Here is a 21,855-nt window from a genome sequence, read left to right on the forward strand (position 1 = left end):
TAAGTATAAATTAATTTAATCTACCATATGGTTATTATGTCTAAATGGCTGACCACAAAATATTTTAAAGAAAATTTGCTTAATTCATGATTTCTAACATTGTTTTTCTAGAAATCACGCTTTGCTTTATCTCTTTCAATATTAATTAAATAGCCTTCATAACTAAAGATAATACAATAAATACATAAATCTGTTTCATATTAAGCATAGATCAATCCTTTTAAAGAAATTAATTTTACTCGAGACAAAATATTATCCGGTGTTTTTCAAAACCGCGCGCATTTTTCAGTCAGTCACATCCGCCCCTCCCCACAGCTCACAGCCACGGGATCACAGCCGGACGGCTCGCGACGCCGTCACGGAAAATAACAGGTAAGCATTCACTTTTTATTCCTATTTAAAGCACTTTTGAACGTTATTTTGTGTTTTGTCAATTTTATCTGAAGATTAACCAGCTCAGTTATCATTGTAATGTTAGCTAGCAAAGAAGCAAGGACAACCACATCAAAGTTATCAACGGCAAGTGTTAAATATGCAGTGTTATACACAACAGTTTGTCAGTGATAAATTAAGGTGTGTGTGTGTGTGTGTGTGTGTGTGTGTGTGTGTGGTTTCTCACAGCTGGACACAGACAAACGAGTCCCGCGAATTGTATTTTTAAACTGGAGAGACAGCTGACAGGATGTCGTCATCTGTAACCGTCACTCGCCACAGTTCTCAAGAGAGGTAAAGCAAAGACATATTCTCTGTATTACAATGCCTTTAAACTTTTAGTTAATCATTATTATCCGCTTTGTCAGTTTGATCTAGAATATCCATGTGATGCTGATCAAGTTTTCTAAATCCATGAACGCAGTGAACAAAGGGGCTGAGGAGCATTTATAATGACTGTTTTGTTAACTTTAGTTAACATTTTACACTGTTATTTGCTCCTCACTGTCTTTCTTAAAATTCATACTAACAAATTGTTGTCATGCTTTTGAAATCAATCTTTTCAGTGCAAAGGCAGCGAGGGGTGGTGTGATGTCATTTGCAACAAGACGGCTGATACTAATATGAGCCTAAAATAAAGTAAGTAGAATTCACATTAAACAAATTGATGGGCTTTAGTGTTGTACAAGATGTAATTTGTCACCTTATAAACAGTTATTTAAATTCATCGTTCTTCAGTTTTTATATTTTGATGAATTGCTATTAATGCAGATGTAATGATGACCAGAAATGACCAGCAGCACAAATGTTAAGTCTTCTGAAGCAATAGTATACTTTTGTTTTGTGAATATTAGATTGAAATTTAAACCTAAAGATCAAATTGTGAATAACGTTACACAATACAGATGAAAAATAACAAACTAACATCCCACAAGAATGACATCTAAAGACCAGTCATGTTTGATGTAATGTAGGGTGCCACCAGTTTGATGCAGACTGAATTGGCAGAGTGAATAACATCTTAAATTTCAGTTTGTCTGTCATTCCGTCGAAGTCTTTTGGTATTTTGTGTTGCTTCAGAAGAATACCAGTGAAGTCTTAAGTTCTGATTATAGTTATACATTTATATACTTAACTAATATAGATGGGGGAAAAAAAACTTCTACTTTCCCTTATCCTAAAGTTGCTTTGTTTTCTTATAAAGATGTCAGGTAATTGCTAATGCTAAGTTTGTGGTGGTTAAAAATTGTCTTATGATTCATAAAAATAAGCTGTCCATAAATGTTGCTTAATTGTGAATTAAATTTCTCTAATTTTGTGTTTTGTCTTCAGGGACAATAATGGCATCAGCCATTCAAGTTATGATCCTGGCAGATCTACTACTATCTGAAAAGTAGTCTCTGCAGATTGTTTCAAGATACACAAGGTAGGACACATGTCAGGACAACTTTATATTTACTTGGCAACATTTTAAAATTTTAGCTGAGATCAGCATAGTTAAAAAAATAATAATAATCTGTCATGGTTTGCTCACCCTCATGTTGTTCCAAATTCATTTTGAATGAATTTCATTCATCTTCAAACAAATGTTTTTATTTTTGATATTCATTCATCATTTTTGTCTTTCCATTGGAAGTCTTTATTTTCAAGCTTCTAAAAGTTTATAGTTTAGGCTTTGAGACATAATAAAAAAAGCTACTTATACCTTCTGTTATTTATCTTGTTTCTGAATACCTGTAAAATTTAAAGGATTAACTAACAACTTGAGTGTAACTTGTTTTTTTGCTCTCAATGCCATTTTGACAATGCAGTTTTTTTAATCCATGCAGCATTTTTTTTTAAAGGAAAACATTACAAATTATTCCTTAACAATTTAACTGATGTGTTAATAGCGAAAATTCTTACTGTCAGTTAATGGGTCAATGCTAGCATCCCTACCCAGAAACACCTACTAGAACCTATTAATCTTACCTGTTTTATCTCTGAGTTTCCTTCCTTAACTGAGTTCATGTAACAGTTTATCAGCTAATAACATGTAACAAGGCAACTTTTGCCATTTAATAACTTTATTGATGACTTCTAAATGTTAACTATATTTGAAGGGATTTTTCCTGTTTCAAATTGGTATAAAATGGAAATTGCAGTTGACTTAACTACCCTATTATGATGTATTTCCAGTAGTGTGCATGTGTATACCTATCAAGATGAATAAATTAGGTCAATTTATGTTGACCTAAAAATTGTTTTTCGGAAGTGACATGATGAAAATGTATTATTTGAATGTTTATATTTTTCTTAATCTAATGATGCTTCAGAAGACGTTTTTCTTAATGCTGCTAGTAGCTTGTCATTGAAAGTAACATATGCCAAGTCAAATGAAACTACCTTTGACTCTTGAGTAATGTAATATTTGTAGAACTCGCAGCACAGATCCTAATAATTTTTTTGGCATAGCCACACTAATTATTTTATAGGCATTTTGTAATATCACTTTGTAACATCAGCCAATCTGTTTACTTTATAGATGGAGCGTGGAGAGACGGGACATGGACCACAGTTTTTCAGCACCCACACCCCACACTCAAATTCATATAGAAGTTCTCAATTATTAAATGTTAATTTCATAGTTTATATTTAGCTGTGAAGTTATAGTTCATTGTCATAAATATTAAACTACATATTATTATTATTATTATTTTACATGATATGCAAATTTCACCAATTTGTTTAATGTGTTAATTAACTTTTTGAAATTGATTATCTTTAATAATTCAGATACCTGTTGAAATGCACATGTAATTATATACTTGCTCGTATCTGGAAGGTTGTGTTAATAAAAATGATGTTGAAAGCGAATGTTGCAATACTGCTAATCTTAAAATAACATTTTATTAAACTAAACTTTGTAATGTTCCAAATGTTTTAGGGTGTTGTATTTTTAAGAAAATGTAGGTGGAAATAAAGTTGTAGGAACATTATGCTAACCATAAAATAATGTTCTAGCAACGTTAGGCAAACTAGACATTTTGACGTTCTTGGAATGTTCCAAATAAACGTTAATAGAACATATTTTTAATGAAAATTAGGTTGCAAGAACATTGCAGGAAAGTTATGCTAACCATAAAATAACGTTCTAGCAACGTTAAGCAAACTGGACATTTTAACGTTTTTGGAATGTTTCAAATAAAAGTTCATAGAACGTTATATTTTTAAATTAAATTTAGGTTGCAGGAACGTTATGCTAACCATAAAATGTTCTAAGAACGTTAAGCAAACTGGACATTTTAACGTTTTTGGAATGTTCCAAATAAACGTTCATAGAACGTTATATTTTTAAATGAAATGTAGGTTGCAAGAACGTTGCAGGAACGTTATGCCAACCATAAAATAACGCTCTAGGAACGTTAAGCAAACTGGACATTTTAACGTTCTTTGAATGTTCCAAATAAACGTTCATAGAACGTTATATTTTTAGTGAAATTTAGGTTGCAAGAACGTTGTAGGAACATTATGCTAACAAAAAAATAACGTTGTAGGAACGTTAAGCAAACTGGACATTTTAACGTTCTTGGAATGTTCCAAATAAACATTCATAGAATGTTATATTTTTTGTGAAATTTAGGTTGCAAGAACGTTGTAGGAACGTTATGCTAACCATAAAATAACGCCTAGGAACGTTAAGCAAACTGGACATTTTAACGTTCTTTGAATGTTCCAAATAAACGCGTTCATAGAACGTTATATTTTTAGTGAAATTTAGGTTGCAAGAACGTTGTAGGAACATTATGCTAACAAAAAATAACGTTGTAGGAACGTTAAGCAAACTGGACATTTTAACGTTCTTGAATGTTCCAAATAAACGCTCATAGAACGTTATATTTTTGTGAAATTTAGGTTGCAAGAACGTTGTAGGAACGTTATGCTAACCATCAAATAACGTTCTAGCAACGTTAAACAAACTGGACATTTCCACATTTTTGGAACATTCCAAATAACGTTCCCACAACCAAAACAGAACGTTACAAAAACGTTCTCAGAACATAAATTTGTTAGCTGGGGTGACTTTAAGTGATCGGGCGTAAGATGTTCGCTCAACTGGCAAAAAAACCTGAGACTCACACTTATGACTGCACATGCGCATTGGCTGGTCTAGCCTGAAAAATCTGCCTTTTTAACGCTATTTAAGCATAAGGAACAACATCGATGGGGCAGTTCATTTCAGATTTTGCTGCTGATTTGAAATATGTGATTTAATTGTAAGTTCAGCAGGCACTTTTCGCGATTTACTGGAGTAGTTTTATTTTGAGTAAATTTTACTTTACTACATTGCAAAGCATAAGATCGTACTTTTTACTTCACTACATTTCGTAAAACATATCGTTACTTACTCCTTAAAATATATCGCATGCTCCAAGACGCAGAAGCAGTGTCTGATTCATGAACAAACTGATTCTTTTCAATGAACCTGTTGAATCGGTTCGCAAATCGCAACAAACGATTCATTCACGAATTGGAAAGATCCGATTGCAGCTGTTCTCGAGTCGACAACTCACTGATTCAAATGATCCATGAACTGAACTCACATCTTGTGAGCGCGCGAGTGATGCTGCGAAAAGTAAGTTACTAATGTCGAATTTTAGGATTAATTATTGTAACTGAAAATCATATTTAGGTCAAAACTGTCAGTTGTTTGTGAACTAAATCTGCTGTAAAGGGTGATCACACATCAACTATGTTTTAGGTCAAAAAACATTAAAATAACACTTTTATTCATAACCATACTGAAAATAAGTCAATATTGTTGGCTGATGCTAGCTGTCTAGCTCACAAGCTTGAGGTAAATTTTAGATATAAAGTCATTTATTTTTATTCAAACTAGACTTATGAAGCCCCATTATGAAAATAATTACATTTTCCTTAAAATGTTCTTCCTAACTTCAGGCCTTATTCTCATATTTAACTTTGACGTTCTGCAAAACAACAAGCTTTACAAGACTTTTTTTTTCTTGCTGGTGAAAATGAGTTTCCTCTCAGGTACATCGCAGTGTAAGCTTCACAGTGAACATTACTACATCACTCTCATCAACGATATCAACAACACAAATATATCTTGACTCCATAAAGTGGTTCATTTGGGAAAATCCCAGGTATTTTAAGCAGTAGGATTATAAAAATATATGCAAATATAAAATTAAGTAGCCTATATAAAATTGCTAAACTTACTTTTACTTAAGTACATAAAAAAAAAAATCGAGTACTTTTGTACTTTCACATTTACAGGAGTAATGTTTTATTACACGTATCTGTACTTTTTACTCAAGTACTTGATTTGTGTACTTCATCCACCACTGACTACATGTCAACCATGTTGCTAGCATCGTGCTAACACCATTAGTTAACATGACGGTAACACGACTAGGCTTAGAGTGAGTGCCTAGTGTCGAGTTTCTTCAGAAAATGGACATATGTACTTATTAAAAATTCCATACAATTTTGCCGCCTAGCTCATCCAGCAGCATTGGCTCAAGGAGAGGTGTACTATGTCTTTAAGCAATCGGGTGATAAGATTAGCATTGGACAGAACTTTGTGACATTTTATCATAGAAACTTGCTACATTTAGAGCATTCTGAATAACGATGCAAAGAAACAATATCTCAGCCCGACAACATCGCACTGATTTAAAGGTTGAGTTTCTTGCAATCACATGCATTCTCCCAGCAATGGCCTAATGCAGAGTTTTGCCACTTTAAGAAACTCTCCCATTTTCTTTAGAAAATGTACATATGTAGTTGTTTATTACTCTTTACGCCGTTGAAATTCAAAGCATTATGCTTTAGATCTGAATGTTGTGTGCTTTCATTCTAACATGGGATGCAATGCATATTTATAACCAAAACAAGAAATGATTGTACTGGATTTAATAATAAAAATAAATCTGTACCAGATATCAACACACTGGGTGTCATTTTAATTAGCCAGCCAACAAAGGGAACAAGTCATATTTCATTAACATTTTATTGGACACGTTGTGTTCCAATAACGTTTTTTTTTTTTTATGGCAAAATTCAAATTTTCTGTGTAATTATGGCTTAAAAGAAGCATCATGTACCTGTAATCACTGCTGTCGTTGAATCAGCTTGAGCTGTAAAGGATGAATGTTAGTTCAGATGCATCAAACTGTAGATTATCACAATCATATTTAAACGTTGATCATCAAAATAAATACAAAGGTTTTGGACACAGTTCACTTTTTGGACCGTTAAACTTCACTGGTTTGCAGCAGTGCTTTGACTTTCTCTTCTGTCAGACTGAAAAAAGCTTTTGTTCCTCGGTTTGTTCTGCTTCAATGATATTAATAGTTCTTATAGTGTTACTGACATTATGAGGGTCTACAACGGTCTGATGAGATTGTTTCCTCACCTGAACTCTTGACAGTATATGTGACTGAGCTCTGGACTCGATCTCTGTGAGTAACACTGCATCTCCACTCTCTGTTGTGATCTTCATTCAGGAGTGTTGTAGTCAGAGTGATGTTACAGTGATCTGATGCTGATATCTGATATCTGGAGTCTGATATCTCCAGTTTAACACCAGCCTGATTCACCCAGAACAGCTCAATTCCCTCAGAACGACCTGAACCATCACAAGAGACTCCAGCATCTGAATATGAATACAGCTGACAGAAGAGAGTCACAGAGCGGCCTGCACTGATCTCAGTCTGTGAGGATGATGAAGATGAAGAGACTGAAACACAAAATAACACACACATCACACACTCTTCAATCATCATCAGAGTTTAAATGAACAACTTGACCACGTTCATAAACTTACCATGAAGAACATGCAGATACACATGAGCATCAGTTCCTTGTTGTTGTTTATTCACATATTGTCTGCAGGTGTAAGATCCATAATCCTCTTCTGTGATGTTGTTGATGTTCAGAGAGCAGTCAGACCCCAGACTCAGTCTCTCATGTCTCTCTGTGTCTTTCTTCTTTATCCCTAAACCAATCAGTTCAACTGCTGCTGACTGACTGAATCTGTTATAGATCCATGTAGTTGATTTGCAGTCAGGAAGAGCATTATTACAGGACAGACGGACATTTTGACCAGAACTGATGAACACATGAGTCACATCCACTTCACTGGAACCTGAAGCACAAGAACATCTGAGTGATCATTATGTTATATATTAATCATCGTCTAGCTTTAGTGCATTCTGGAATAATCCGGTATGAAACAAGAATAAATTGATCATGTTGAAGTGAACTCTTTCTCAGACTAATTAAAAATTACATAGTGTGCCTTTAATGTCTGTTATTTTTGTTATGTGTAAGATTGTTTTATTTTGATTATGCTTGTACAGCACTTTGTTAAACAATTGTTGTTTAAAAAAAAGTGCTCTATAAATAAACTTTAATTTGATTTGATGCATTGGCATTGTTGCTGCGACAAGAGTCCGGATGCGGTAGAAGACGGAGGTTCTTGATGAGTTCATTAGAAATGAGCTGGAGGCCTTTGTCTGCTTCTGGAGATCAGAGAGTCCACAGCAAATCGACAAAGTTTCTTGAAAAAAATGCCAGAAAGTTAAACTCAAGAGGAGAGTCTCGAGTCTTCTCGTACAGATACTGCAAAATGAAATTCAAGGACTTTCCAAGCACATTTTGTTGGTTTTCAAGGACTAAAATCAGAGATCTCACTTATCAAACAATATTTTTTATCTTTCAAATTCTAATAAATAAACTAATAAAACAAAATGGTACAAATAAAGTGCAGCACAAGCAAAGCATGCAATGACTGTGGCCACTTTAACATTTAAAAGGATACTATGGCAAAGTTATCGCTTTCCTTATTCAAACTGATTTTACAACCCAAATTCGGAAATGTTGGGACGTTTTTATTTTTGAATAAAATGAAAACTAAAATAATTTCAAATCACATGAGCCAATATTTTATTCACAATAGAACATAGATAACATAAATGTTTAAACAGAGAAATTTTTACAAATTTTATCCACTAAATGAGCTCATTTCAAATTTGATGCCTGCTACAGGTCTCAAAAAGTTGAGACGGGGCATGTTTACCATGGTGACGCAGTATATTTCACTAGAAATATCTTGCTAAAAATATCATCATAGCACCATCAATGACTGAAGCATCAGATCTGCTCTACAACACTTGATTTGCAATGTAAATGCACAGTGCCTTTATTTTTATTTTAAAAAATATATAAATTCTAGATTAAAGAACGTCATTCAGTTCATCTCCTATATAGCTGGTGTTTTGCTTTTAAAAACACATTAATAATCCTCATATTTTACTTGAACCATGTAAAATCCAATTAATTGTTATAATTGTTCAAGAACAGAAGAGCTCGTGTCAACACAAACATGAAATCAGATACTTTAGACAAACTGTAATATTTCATCAATTAAAGACAATTATTCACTTTTTATGTAAAATAACGAACTTTTTTGCAATTAAATGGTTTTTGTTTGAATGCTGTTGTTCAAAACAGTGTGTGCAAATAGATGAAGAAAACACATTCAGAAAAACACAGAATGAATTTTTCTACCTTAATATGTTCATACAAGTATTCATTTAAAACGTAATTCTAATTCTGAAACTTTTCAGATAACGAGATCAAATTCAGTTCTGTCTGACATTAAAGTTTGTAACACACTGCAAAGTCAAATTTTGATGTGATTTGATCAAACACTGACATAATTCTCAGACTGACATCTTTTTCTAGAAGAAACCGCCGCCAGATGATCGTTTCAGCATGTGCAGCATGCGTTCAGCATTGTGAATGAAGATTAAAGGTCTTCAGACAGAAATCCAGTGGATAAACAAACTCCAGGAAGGGGCTTGTGAGGACGCTTTAATCTGTTCTTCTTCTATTCTGTTCCTCTGATGGCAGTGTAAGTCACTGTATCATTATGATCCTGAAAGAACAACACAGACTCTGTCCATCAGTGTTTGAACTGCAGCGATTATAATTATTAATTATCATTTATCTGAGAGTCAAACTTAATTTCAGCAGCATACAGATGAGAGAAGCTGCTGTGATTTTCTCAGAATAGGAGTGAACAGCAGTCAGTGATGAAGAACACAGGAATGAGCTGCTATTTACTCACATTGAGTGATTTTAGTGGAAGGAGACTTCAGAATAAATCATATCATCTGTCTGCTCCTAAACATCAGTGCAAATGTTTAATACACAAAACAGACATATCTGGCACTATAATATGTACAGTACTACGACAGCTTTCAGTAAATCACGTTATAAAACAGACAGCGAACTGAATGTTGAATGATTAGTCGACTCACAGCAGCAGGAATGGACACGTCGATTGTTTCATACGTCCCGTCATCTTCATTCTCATCTTTGACCTTCAGACAACAAAGAGTCAAAACTGCATGAATGACACTTTATTGAGCTGAGAAATCACTGGCATGACTGAACTCACCGCTGTTTCAGCAGTCCCTCTTTTATTATCTGAAAGAAGTGCATCATATGAGTATTAATGATGAAACACACTGAACCTTAACAATGCTAATGGCGTCCAGGTTTCTATGATTCATGCAATCTGAACATGATGTGCTGGTTTGCTAATCATTACAGTGAGATCTGAAATGTGAAAACTCACCAGCTCTTTTTCTGCAGATCAGGCAGAGAACAGCAGCAAGGAAAGCAGCCACAACAGAAGTCACTAAAGAAGAGACAGTCATAGTGAGGGACGGGACGGGCCAATCGATCACTATTATAGTCAAAGTCAAAGCCAAAAGCCATCAAGCAATGTCGACAGATGGGGAATGTGATTTCATATCATTATGCCTTTACCTCTGACTCTCTTTAGCACCCTCTGTCTCTCGAGTGGCTTTTATAAAGTCACAACAAAAACTACAGCCAATAATAAAAGCAAATAAAGAAAACAGTAAGGAGATCGGAGATCGCACAGCTCACACATCCAGGAACAAAGAAACTTGTCAATGCTGCCCCACGACTTTTATTAATAGCATAGTTTAAATACTCGCTACATTATGTTTTCGAGCAACAAGAGGATAAAATCGCTGTTTTGAAGTAAACTCACTCACACACAGACGTGCATCTCTAATTGGCCATATTTGAGAAAAAAGTTTAGGGATTTCTAATTATTGGGGACACTATCGTGCAGTCAGTAATGGTTTAACGTTAGCAAACTTTAACAATTTTTTTGCAAACATTTCTTTGAATAACATGACCGTAAATATGAACACACGATAGAATGTAACATAAAACAAATGATTACTTTTCATTAAAATCTTTATTAATGTCAATAATGCTTACATTTACGTGTCTTTTTGTTCGCTCGGGCAGCCATGTTGCCGGTTTATGCTGAGATAATTCTCATACCCCTTCATTTGAAGTGTGGTCCAGAAAACCAGGGCTATCTGGCCCTACCCTCCAATGAAAAGAGAATCGAGACACCCCTACCCCTTCACGTGAACGCACGAAATGGAGGGGAAAGGGGAAGGGCTAAGGGGTAGAAACGGGATTGGGCTTTGTGTTGATTGCCACTATTGTTGAGATGATTATTGATGTCTGTGTGTGTCTGAATGATCCAGTAACAAAATGCTTTATGCACAACAAGTTTTAAAATCCTTCATAATAACACATTGTCACAACACTCCTGGATCTCATGCTGTAGAATCACAGGACTGAAATTAATAACACATCACCCATATAATCAAAGATCAGACACTGGATAAAATGAGTGAATTAGATTATTGTTATACTCGGACAAAACTTTGGCACATAACTTGCCCCGCACCATTTATCGTACACTCATCATGAAAGGCGTCAAATCATGTAGCTTATTGAGGAGTAGCGTGCTGTGACTTTAAGTGATCGGGCGTAAGATGTTCGCTCAACTGGCAAAAACCTGAGACTCACACTTATGACTGCACATGCGCATTGGCTGGTCTAGCCTGAAAAATCAGCCTTTTTAACGCTATTTAAGCATAAGGAACAACATCGATGGGGCAGTTCATTTCAGATTTTGCTGCTGATTTGAAATATGTGATTTAATTGTAAGTTCAGCAGGCACTTTTCGCGATTTACTGGAGTAGTTTTATTTTGAGTAAATTTTACTTTACTACATTGCAAAGCATAAGATCGTACTTTTACTTCACTACATTTCGTAAAACATATCGTTACTTACTCCTTAAAATATATCACATGCTCCAAGACGCAGAAGCAGTGTCTGATTCATGAACAAACTGATTCTTTTCAATGAACCTGTTGAATCGGTTCGCAAATCGCAACTAACGATTCATTCACGAATTGGAAAGATCCGATTGCAGCTGTTCTCGAGTCGACAACTCACTGATTCAAATGATCCATGAACTGAACTCACATCTTGTGAGCGCGCGAGTGATGCTGCGAAAAGTAAGTTACTAATGTCGAATTTTAGGATTAATTATTGTAACTGAAAATCATATTTAGGTCAAAACTGTCAGTTGTTTGTGAACTAAATCTGCTGTAAAGGGTGATCACACATCAACTATGTTTTAGGTCAAAAACATTAAAATAACACTTTTATTCATAACCACACTGAAAATAAGTCAATATTGTTGGCTGATGCTAGCTGTCTAGCTCACAAGCTTGAGGTAAATTTTATATATAAAGTCATTTATTTTTATTCAAACTAGACTTATGAAGCCCCATTATGAAAATAATTACATTTTCCTTAAAATGTTCTTCCTAACTTCAGGCCTTATTCTCATATTTAACTTTGACGTTCTGCAAAACAACAAGCTTTACAAGACTTTTTTTCTTGCTGGTGAAAATGAGTTTCCTCTCAGGTACATCGCAGTGTAAGCTTCACAGTGAACATTACTACATCACTCTCATCAACGATATCAACAACACAAATATATCTTGACTCCATAAAGTGGTTCATTTGGGAAAATCCCAGGTATTTTAAGCAGTAGGATTATATAAAAATATATGCAAATATAAAATTAAGTAGCCTATATAAAATTGCTAAACTTACTTTTTACTTAAGTACATTAAAAAAAAAAAATCGAGTACTTTTGTACTTTCACATTTACAGGAGTAATGTTTTATTACACGTATCTGTACTTTTTACTCAAGTACTTGATTTGTGTACTTCATCCACCACTGACTACATGTCAACCATGTTGCTAGCATCGTGCTAACACCATTAGTTAACATGACGGTAACACGACTAGGCTTAGAGTGAGTGCCTAGTGTCGAGTTTCTTCAGAAAATGGACATATGTACTTATTAAAAATTCCATACGAATTTTGCCGCCTAGCTCATCCAGCAGCATTGGCTCGAAGGAGAGGTGTACTATGTCTTTAAGCAATCGGGTGATAAGATTAGCATTGGACAGAACTTTGTGACATTTTATCATAGAAACTTGCTACATTTAGAGCATTCTGAATAACGATGCAAAGAAACAATATCTCAGCCCGACAACATCGCACTGATTTAAAGGTTGAGTTTCTTGCAATCACATGCATTCTCCCAGCAATGGCCTAATGCAGAGTTTTGCCACTTTAAGAAACTCTCCCATTTTCTTTAGAAAATGTACATATGTAGTTGTTTATTACTCTTTACGCCGTTGAAATTCAAAGCATTATGCTTTAGATCTGAATGTTGTGTGCTTTCATTCTAACATGGGATGCAATGCATATTTATAACCAAAACAAGAAATGATTGTACTGGATTTAATAATAAAAATAAATCTGTACCAGATATCAACACACTGGGTGTCATTTTAATTAGCCAGCCAACAAAGGGAACAAGTCATATTTCATTAACATTTTATTGGACACGTTGTGTTCCAATAACGTTTTATGGCAAAATTCAAATTTTCTGTGTAATTATGGCTTAAAAGAAGCATCATGTACCTGTAATCACTGCTGTCGTTGAATCAGCTTGAGCTGTAAAGGATGAATGTTAGTTCAGATGCATCAAACTGTAGATTATCACAATCATATTTAAACGTTGATCATCAAAATAAATACAAAGGTTTTGGACACAGTTCACTTTTTGGACCGTTAAACTTCACTGGTTTGCAGCAGTGCTTTGACTTTCTCTTCTGTCAGACTGAAAAAAGCTTTTGTTCCTCGGTTTGTTCTGCTTCAATGATATTAATAGTTCTTATAGTGTTACTGACATTATGAGGGTCTACAACGGTCTGATGAGATTGTTTCCTCACCTGAACTCTTGACAGTATATGTGACTGAGCTCTGGACTCGATCTCTGTGAGTAACACTGCATCTCCACTCTCTGTTGTGATCTTCATTCAGGAGTGTTGTAGTCAGAGTGATGTTACAGTGATCTGATGCTGATATCTGATATCTGGAGTCTGATATCTCCAGTTTAACACCAGCCTGATTCACCCAGAACAGCTCAATTCCCTCAGAACGACCTGAACCATCACAAGAGACTCCAGCATCTGAATATGAATACAGCTGACAGAAGAGAGTCACAGAGCGGCCTGCGCTGATCTCAGTCTGTGAGGATGATGAAGATGAAGAGACTGAAACACAAAATAACACACACATCACACACTCTTCAATCATCATCAGAGTTTAAATGAACAACTTGACCACGTTCATAAACTTACCATGAAGAACATGCAGAAACACACGAGCATCAGTTCCTTGTTGTTGTTTATTCACATATTGTCTGCAGGTGTAAGATCCATAATCCTCTTCTGTGATGTTGTTGATGTTCAGAGAGCAGTCAGACCCCAGACTCAGTCTCTCATGTCTCTCTGTGTCTTTCTTCTTTATCCCTAAACCAATCAGTTCAACTGTTGCTGAATGACTGAATCTGTTATAGTTCCATGTAGTCGAGGTGCAGTCATGAAGAGCATTATTACAGGACAGACGGACATTTTGACCAGAACTGATGAACACATGAGCATCATCCACTTCACTGGAACCTGAAGCACAAGAACATCTGAGTGATCATTATGTTATATATTAATCATCGTCTAGCTTTAGTGCATTCTGGAATAATCCGGTATGAAACAAGAATAAATTGATCATGTTGAAGTGAACTCTTTCTCAGACTAATTAAACTGAATGTCTTGTAGAGAGAAGACAGATTTCTTTACCTGAGAGAAGTGAAGAGAGAAAGATCAGTCCCAGCAGACACAGATCACACTCATCAGCCATCTTCTCTTTCTGTCAGTCTTCCTCTTCATCATCTGCACACAGCTCTTTCTTTAGATACGATCAGCTCTTCCTGTGTTTGTTCACTTCCTCTGATCCTCTGACCAACTGAGTGTTTGAACCATTTTAAGCTGCGGTCAACAGGTTAGACTTCCTCCAGAGCCGAGCGCTGAATGCTACCGGTGTTGTGTTGAACTCAGTTTCTTCTATATTTCTTACAGACTGTAAATTATTAGTGATAAAACTGGTTTATTACTGAAAAAGGTTTCCACTGTCAATGACTGACTGACTTGAGTCATACCAAGAACAATAATACCAAATTATTAAACTTGCTGTCTGCCATTTTTCAACTCTTTCCTCCTGAATCATTGTTTAGACTTTTTCAAAACTTTCTAACACACTAACAAATTTGATGGCTTGATGCCAAAATGAGTTCATCTCTGCAGTGCTTTCATATATTGACAGCAAACTTTTGGCCGTCCCGATATCCACAGTTGTGTCCCAGGTGAAAAAGACGTAGTATTAAATGTATTAAAAATATACTTGAAATTCAAGTAGTATGTTTATAATACATTTGTATTCCCAACATGCTTATTTGAAGTGCATTAAAAATATACTGAATTGCATTTTAATATATTTCTAAAAAGTATACTAGAAGTACTTTTGTATTAAATATATGCTTAATTACACTTTTAAGGAATATGCTAAACAGAAGCATACTTTTAATGTGTTTATAAAAAGTATACTAGAAATACTTTGGTAATAAATATATGCTTAATTACACTTTTAAGGAATATGCTAAACACAAGCACACTATTATTATATTTCTAAAAAGTATAGTAGAAATACGTTGGTAATAAATATATTCTTAGTTACACTTTTAAGGAATATACTAAACACAAGCATACTTTTAGTGATGTTTTAGTGTATTTACAGAAAACAGGCTATGTTACCCTTACTTAAAGTATATTTTATGTGTACTTTGTGTAAGAACATAACAAAATGATTACACTTTTAGTAGGTTTTTAATGTACTTTATATTGCAGTAGGCCTACACATGGTTATATTTTAAATAGCCTATTTATAATTTTAATATTTGGAAAAGTACAATATTTTGAAAAACATTTTTAACATTTACAATGTACAAACCTTTGTCAAATATTATTAACCATTGCAGTATTTAAAATATGTTGTTTAATATGGGTTATGCTACTTTGGTTGATTAGGCTGTTGTTCATTACATGATACATTAATTGTAATAAGCTAGCTGTTTATAAATTTATTCAAGCTTGACGCCTTTATTTTCTAATATACATTTCTGAAATTCCCACAAGGATTTCAACATCATATTTGAGAAAAAAAAAACGGAAAAAAAACAACAACAATTTATGTTTAAATTCAAACAACACAAACTAAACCCTGATTGGTTCCAGAGCCATTGAACGGCTCTGATTGGTTCGTATGATAATGAGCTCGCAGCAGAGAGCTTCGTAAATCAGATATGATGTGCGTGCAAATGTCCCTTGAATGTGAATATAAGTCTAAATTTAAACAGTATTATATTATATAGAGCAATGGTGTCTCTTTAGGGCGCTTGGAGGAAACCACGCAATTCATATGGATTACTTTGGCGATGTTTTTTTGCGATGAACTTTTTGAAACGTGAACATCTTTGATGAATCTTTTCATCGGAGGGACATACATATCTCAGATTTCATTAAAATATCTCCACTTTTCTTTCGAAGATGAACGAATGTCTTAGATGGTTTGGAGTATCTTAAGGGTGAGTGATGGCAGAATTCAAATTGTTTTGGGGGAATTATGAAATTAATTAGAAAATATGTAAGGGATAATCAACGGCTAGCTGTGCATTAAACGATCTGAATGCAGGACGTGGAGGTGATCCACCCGACGCGCAGCGGAGTGCATTCAGATCGTTTAATGCACAGCTAGCCGTTGATTATCCCATTTATGCCATGGTCATTTACCAGCATTCACATATTAAAGATGTTAATAATATTTGTGCTGCAATATTTGACCGGAACGATAAAAATGACGGTTATTTTCGTCTGTAATTCTATGTTACTATGGTTACCAATGTTTATAGGAAGCGCATTAATATAGAAAGCGATTAAACTGACCTGGAACTACCTGCAGTTAAACGAATTTAATCAACACCTGCCAGCCAATCAGAATCCAGTATTCAGACAGACCATGGCATGAAGCGGTATGTTCTTATTTTTACCAGCTTCTGCGAGCGTGTATGGCAGGGCTATTCAATTGGCGGCCCGCGGGCCACATGCGGCCCGGAAGCAACCTCCAAATGGCCCAGCCCGTGGTCCCGCCAAAAACGCACATCCCTACATAAATTCATACAGTAGTACAGACCACGTAGCCTAGCAACACGCAAACAATGCAGAGCGTGCTGGTAGCCTAGATTACTATCAATATGTCTTTCTCAACACTGAAACGTAAAATTGCCAATGAAAACCGTCAGTTTAACCCTGCCTGGACTGACAAATACTTGTTTATTTTACCGCCACATCCAAACGCCAAACCGATGTGTTTAATTTGTAATGAGTGCGTTGCAGTACTTAAGGATTACAATATGCGGAGGCACCACGTTGAGAAACACCAGACTTTCCACACCAATTTTCCAGAGGGATCTCAAGAGAGGGCAGCAAAAGTGCAGAGTTTGATTGCATCCTACAACCGGAGCAGTACTACCATGGTGCGGTCATTCACAGCCCAAGAGAGAGCTACCGCAGCATCCCTTCGTGTTTCCTGGATATTGGCAAAAAAGAAAAGGCCATTCACAGACTCTGAAACCGTGAAGGACTGTATGCTGGCCGTCGTGGATGAGGTGATAAATGACGATAAAATTAAAACGAGCGTGGCATCTGCTATAAAAAACGTACCCCTGTCAGATACTTCCAACATTCGTAGGGTTGAAATTCTTGCTGCAGCTGTGTATGAAACGCTGTTAGGAGACCTGGTGAAAGCTGATACTATGTCTATAGCAGTAGATGAGTCCACAGACAAAACTGATACTGCTCAGTTGTGCATATATGTCCATTTTTTTTGACAGCATATGCTTCAGAGAGGAGCTGCTCTGCCTACTGCCGTTAGAAGGACACACAACGGGCGATATAGTCTTTGGGAAAATTTCTGCTTTTTTTAAAGACAATGGTCTGGATATGACGCGTGTGTGCATGCTTGTGACGGATGGGGCTCCATCCATGACAGGGAAAGTGAATGGTTTGGCAGCACGTTGGTCCGCTGTTGCACCTCAGTTGATCTCCTTACACTGCATTGTGCATCAGGCGGTGTTGTGCGCAAAACTAAGCGGAGCGCTCAAAACGACAATGGACAACGTGATGGCTACAATTAATTTTATTCGCTCTACATCAAGCCTCCAACACCGCTTGTTCCGCATGCTGCTGTCAGAAATGTCTGCTGAGCACCACGACCTGCTTTTGCATAATGACGTGAGGTGGCTGTCCAAAGGCAAAGCACTGGTGCGTTTCTGTGGTCTCAGAGAGGAGATCATAACTTTCCTCCGCAGCAGCAAGCATAAAAAGGCAGAAACGCACTTGAGTCGCATACTGGACGACAACTTCATGGCCGATGCCAGCTTTCTGAGCGACATATTCAAACACCTGAATGATCTCAATTTGGCACTACAAGGCAGAGACAAAACTGTCATCGACCTTGTGGAACAGATGCGCGCATTCCCAGTTAAACTGGACCTTTTCGCAACTGATTTGAGCACAGGCCGAATGCTGCATTTTCCGACACTCCGCAAATTCATCTCATCCCCCGCACAAATCACGGATGTGATGACAGATTTCATTGCGAGGCTGAAAATGAACTGTGCTGGTCGATTGGATGGACTTGTTCTGCCCTCAGAGGTGGCCCTTTTTGTCAGAGACCCGTTCACTGTTGCATTAGAAGGGGACTTATCTGCCAGAGCAAAGCAAGTGGTTCCTTCCATTGACGAGGGGAAATTCACACTCGAACTTGTTGACATGCAGTCATCTGTAACCATGGCACAGGAGCTTTGCACTAACGGGCCTACAATGTTTTGGACTGATGTCAACGTACATCAGTTCCCTAACATTAAGAAAGTAGCGATCGTCATGCTCAGTATGTTTGGATCAACATACACATGTGAGTCAAGTTTTTCACACATGAACTCCATAAAGAGCAACTATCGTTGCTCCCTGACTGACTGTACTCTCCACCAATGCCTTCGGATTGCATTGACAACTTACGAGCCTAAAGTCACTGCTCTTGTTCAAAACAAAAAATGCCACTTCTCCCACTAAATCAGCTGGGTAACTGTAGCCTACATCAATATAATGTTGGATGTGTAACAAAGGCATGCCTAATTATAAATGTGGTGATTTAAAATATGTTCCCTCAGTATGTGCAATATGTGCAGTAGTCCACCTTGTATTCATGTGTTAGTTATAGCCGTGAATACTGTGCACTTTTTATTTTATGCACTTTGGGTCAAATGTGAGCAAGATGTTTATTTTGTTTCAAAAGGAAACTTAATGTTATTGCTTATCTACTACTGTGCACTATTTTGTTTTATGCACTTTGTGATCAGATAGGTCAGATATGTAGCCTAGGTAGGCCTAGGCAAGAGCACATCCTGATTTTGCCAAGTCCTAGTTGTCCTGAGACCAATATTTTTTATGATGACCTTGGGACAGCAACTGCCTCAGCCAATCAAAGTATATGACGTCATCACTGTGTGCCCCCCTGCAGAGTCCGCCAAAAAAACAGTAACGCCCCTCTGGCAAATAAAAAAAAAAAAAAAAAAACAGTGCACCTGTGAAGTGACCAGTGAAGAGCGCAAGTAAAAAGGTAAGACAATGGCTTTTTCTATTTCTCCTATCAATGTACAGCAGTATATTAATGATTAATTGTTTTAAGACAATTTTAACATTAGTTTGCATTGGCAAGTTATCAGCCTGGCTGATGGACTGTTAACTTTCTGGCTCCAGTTAAAACAATCTAATTAACTATTAAAGGGCTGCGATTAAATAGTGGCCTTTTGCAAGCTTCCGGTTTATTATCGCTCGCGCTGTTGCCACGCAAATTTTTGTAATATTTCTGTCGTTAGCATATACTGTGCCACTGCCAATATCTGTTGTGTCGCGTCCAGTTACATTCGAAGACAAACAAACGCAACGGAACAAAACACCGCTAGTTTGCGGGCCGCACGGACCATTCAGCTCGGTCCACCAACAGACAGACGCTACTGTGATTCGCTGCGAGATCCAGGTAGAAGCGATTGAATCAGATTATTTATTCTATTACATATGAATATGATGACCTCAAGTCATCACTGATTTATTGTTACGTATGAATATGATGACCTCAAGTCATCACTGATTTATTGTTACGTATGAATATGATGACCTCAAGTCATCACTGATTTATTGTTACGTATGAATATGATGACCTCGTCATCACTGATTTATTGTTACATATGAATATGATGACCTCAAGTCATCACTGATTTATTGTTACGTATGAATATGATGACCTCAAGTCATCACTGATTTATTGTTACGTATGAATACGATGACCTCGTCATCACTGATTTATTGTTACGTATGAATATGATGACCTCAAGTCATCACTGATTTATTGTTACGTATGAATATGATGACCTCGTCATCACTGATTTATTGTTACGTATGAATATGATGACCTCGTCATCACTGATTTATTGTTACATATGAATATGATGACCTCGTCATCACTGATTTATTGTTATATATGAATATGATGACCTCGTCATCACTGATTTATTATTACGTATGAATATGATGACCTCAAGTCATCACTGATTTATTGTTACGTATGAATATGATGACCTCAAGTCATCACTGATTTATTGTTACGTATGAATATGATGACCTCGTCATCACTGATTTATTGTTACGTATGAATATGATGACCTCAAGTCATCACTGATTTATTGTTATATATGAATATGATGACCTCGTCATCACTGATTTATTGTTACGATGAATATGATGACCTCGTCATCACTGATTTATTGTTACATATGAATATGATGACCTCGTCATCACTGATTTATTGTTACGTATGAATATGATGACCTCAAGTCATCACTGATTTATTGTTACGTATGAATATGATGACCTCGTCATCACTGATTTATTGTTATATATGAATATGATGACCTCAAGTCATCACTGATTTATTGTTACGTATGAATATGATGACCTCAAGTCATCACTGATTTATTGTTACGTATGAATATGATGACCTCGTCATCACTGATTTATTGTTACATATGAATATGATGACCTCAAGTCATCACTGATTTATTGTTACGTATGAATATGATGACCTCAAGTCATCACTGATTTATTCTGTTACGTATGAATATGATGACCTCAAGTCATCACTGATTTATTGTTACGTATGAATATGATGACCTCAAGTCATCACTGATTTATTGTTACGTATGAATATGATGACCTCAAGTCATCACTTATTTATTGTTACGTATGAATATGATGACCTCAAGTCATCACTGATTTATTGTTACGTATGAATATGATGACCTCAAGTCATCACTGATTTATTGTTACGTATGAATATGATGACCTCATATTCTCATATAATGAAAACCAATGTGGTTGCAAAATGTGTCATTTATGAATTATTATTCATCTACGTAGATCAGGCATTAAGGTGTCTCCAAAACAAGAGCCCAACATTCACATTAGGAAGTGTGGGGCCATATGACATTCAAGTGAACAGTTTGAACACTTTAATGAGGGACAACCAGGTTTCTGACGAGGTCAATTATTATCCTTATAGTGAGCCATGTAAATTCTTACACTTATTTCCTGTCTACCTATCTTACCACCAAAACAAGCCACCATGGCCTGCTTCTAGAATTTAGCCTTTAAAGTTCTGCATGTTTTCACAAATATTTTTTACAATATGTATTTGCTTGCCAGGTTTGTACATAGTTAAAAGAAAATTTAAAAAAGGAAAGTTGATAAATGATTCACAACATTTCTGTGTGACTAAAAAAATAGAGCATTTAATTTTATTTATTTATTATTATTTTTTAATCTCACATTTGCCCTTGAAATATTCAGGTCATGAATTCCATATGTGATATCCTTAGCAAGGTAAGTGTAATTTTATCAACAATATCTTGAAG

At 35.9% G+C, this 21,855-nt stretch overlaps 3 protein-coding genes and 1 long non-coding RNA gene across 5 annotated transcripts; 2 read left to right on the top strand and 2 right to left on the bottom strand.

The window, feature by feature from the left end:
* The first annotated feature begins 316 nt into the window (after positions 1–316).
* LOC131537432 (uncharacterized) lies at positions 317–3,288 on the top strand. Its single transcript, XR_009270276.1, has 5 exons — positions 317–372; positions 622–726; positions 999–1,071; positions 1,765–1,858; positions 2,957–3,288. It is a non-coding gene; the product is annotated as an uncharacterized LOC131537432 (long non-coding RNA).
* Positions 3,289–6,437: 3,149 nt separating this feature from the next.
* LOC131536927 (uncharacterized) lies at positions 6,438–8,521 on the bottom strand. The gene is made up of 4 exons (XM_058770120.1): positions 8,506–8,521; positions 7,265–7,585; positions 6,854–7,177; positions 6,438–6,575 (listed from the first exon to the last, which is right to left on the bottom strand). Exons 1-4 carry the CDS (start codon positions 8,519–8,521, stop codon positions 6,535–6,537), a joined length of 702 nt encoding a protein of 233 aa, XP_058626103.1. The 3' UTR covers positions 6,438–6,534.
* LOC131537007 (uncharacterized) lies at positions 8,514–14,820 on the bottom strand. 2 transcript variants are annotated; one of them, XM_058770214.1, is made up of 9 exons: positions 14,573–14,820; positions 14,078–14,398; positions 13,667–13,990; positions 13,356–13,388; positions 10,085–10,147; positions 9,905–9,933; positions 9,765–9,827; positions 9,572–9,627; positions 8,514–9,379 (listed from the first exon to the last, which is right to left on the bottom strand). In XM_058770214.1, the coding sequence occupies exons 1-8, from the start codon at positions 14,631–14,633 to the stop codon at positions 9,583–9,585; spliced, it is 939 nt and encodes a 312-aa protein (XP_058626197.1). In that variant the 5' UTR covers positions 14,634–14,820; the 3' UTR covers positions 8,514–9,379; positions 9,572–9,582. The 2 variants fall into 2 exon arrangements, with proteins under 2 accessions (XP_058626197.1, XP_058626196.1); XM_058770213.1 differs by lacking the exon at positions 9,572–9,627.
* Positions 14,821–17,238: 2,418 nt separating this feature from the next.
* LOC131536931 (SCAN domain-containing protein 3-like) lies at positions 17,239–18,958 on the top strand. Its single transcript, XM_058770130.1, has 2 exons — positions 17,239–17,600; positions 17,719–18,958. The coding sequence occupies exons 1-2, from the start codon at positions 17,239–17,241 to the stop codon at positions 18,956–18,958; spliced, it is 1,602 nt and encodes a 533-aa protein (XP_058626113.1).
* The last annotated feature ends 2,897 nt before the right edge of the window (positions 18,959–21,855 follow it).

Source organism: Onychostoma macrolepis, chromosome 03 (genome assembly GCF_012432095.1).
Source record: "Onychostoma macrolepis isolate SWU-2019 chromosome 03, ASM1243209v1, whole genome shotgun sequence".
Classification (NCBI taxonomy): Eukaryota; Metazoa; Chordata; class Actinopteri; order Cypriniformes; family Cyprinidae; genus Onychostoma; species Onychostoma macrolepis.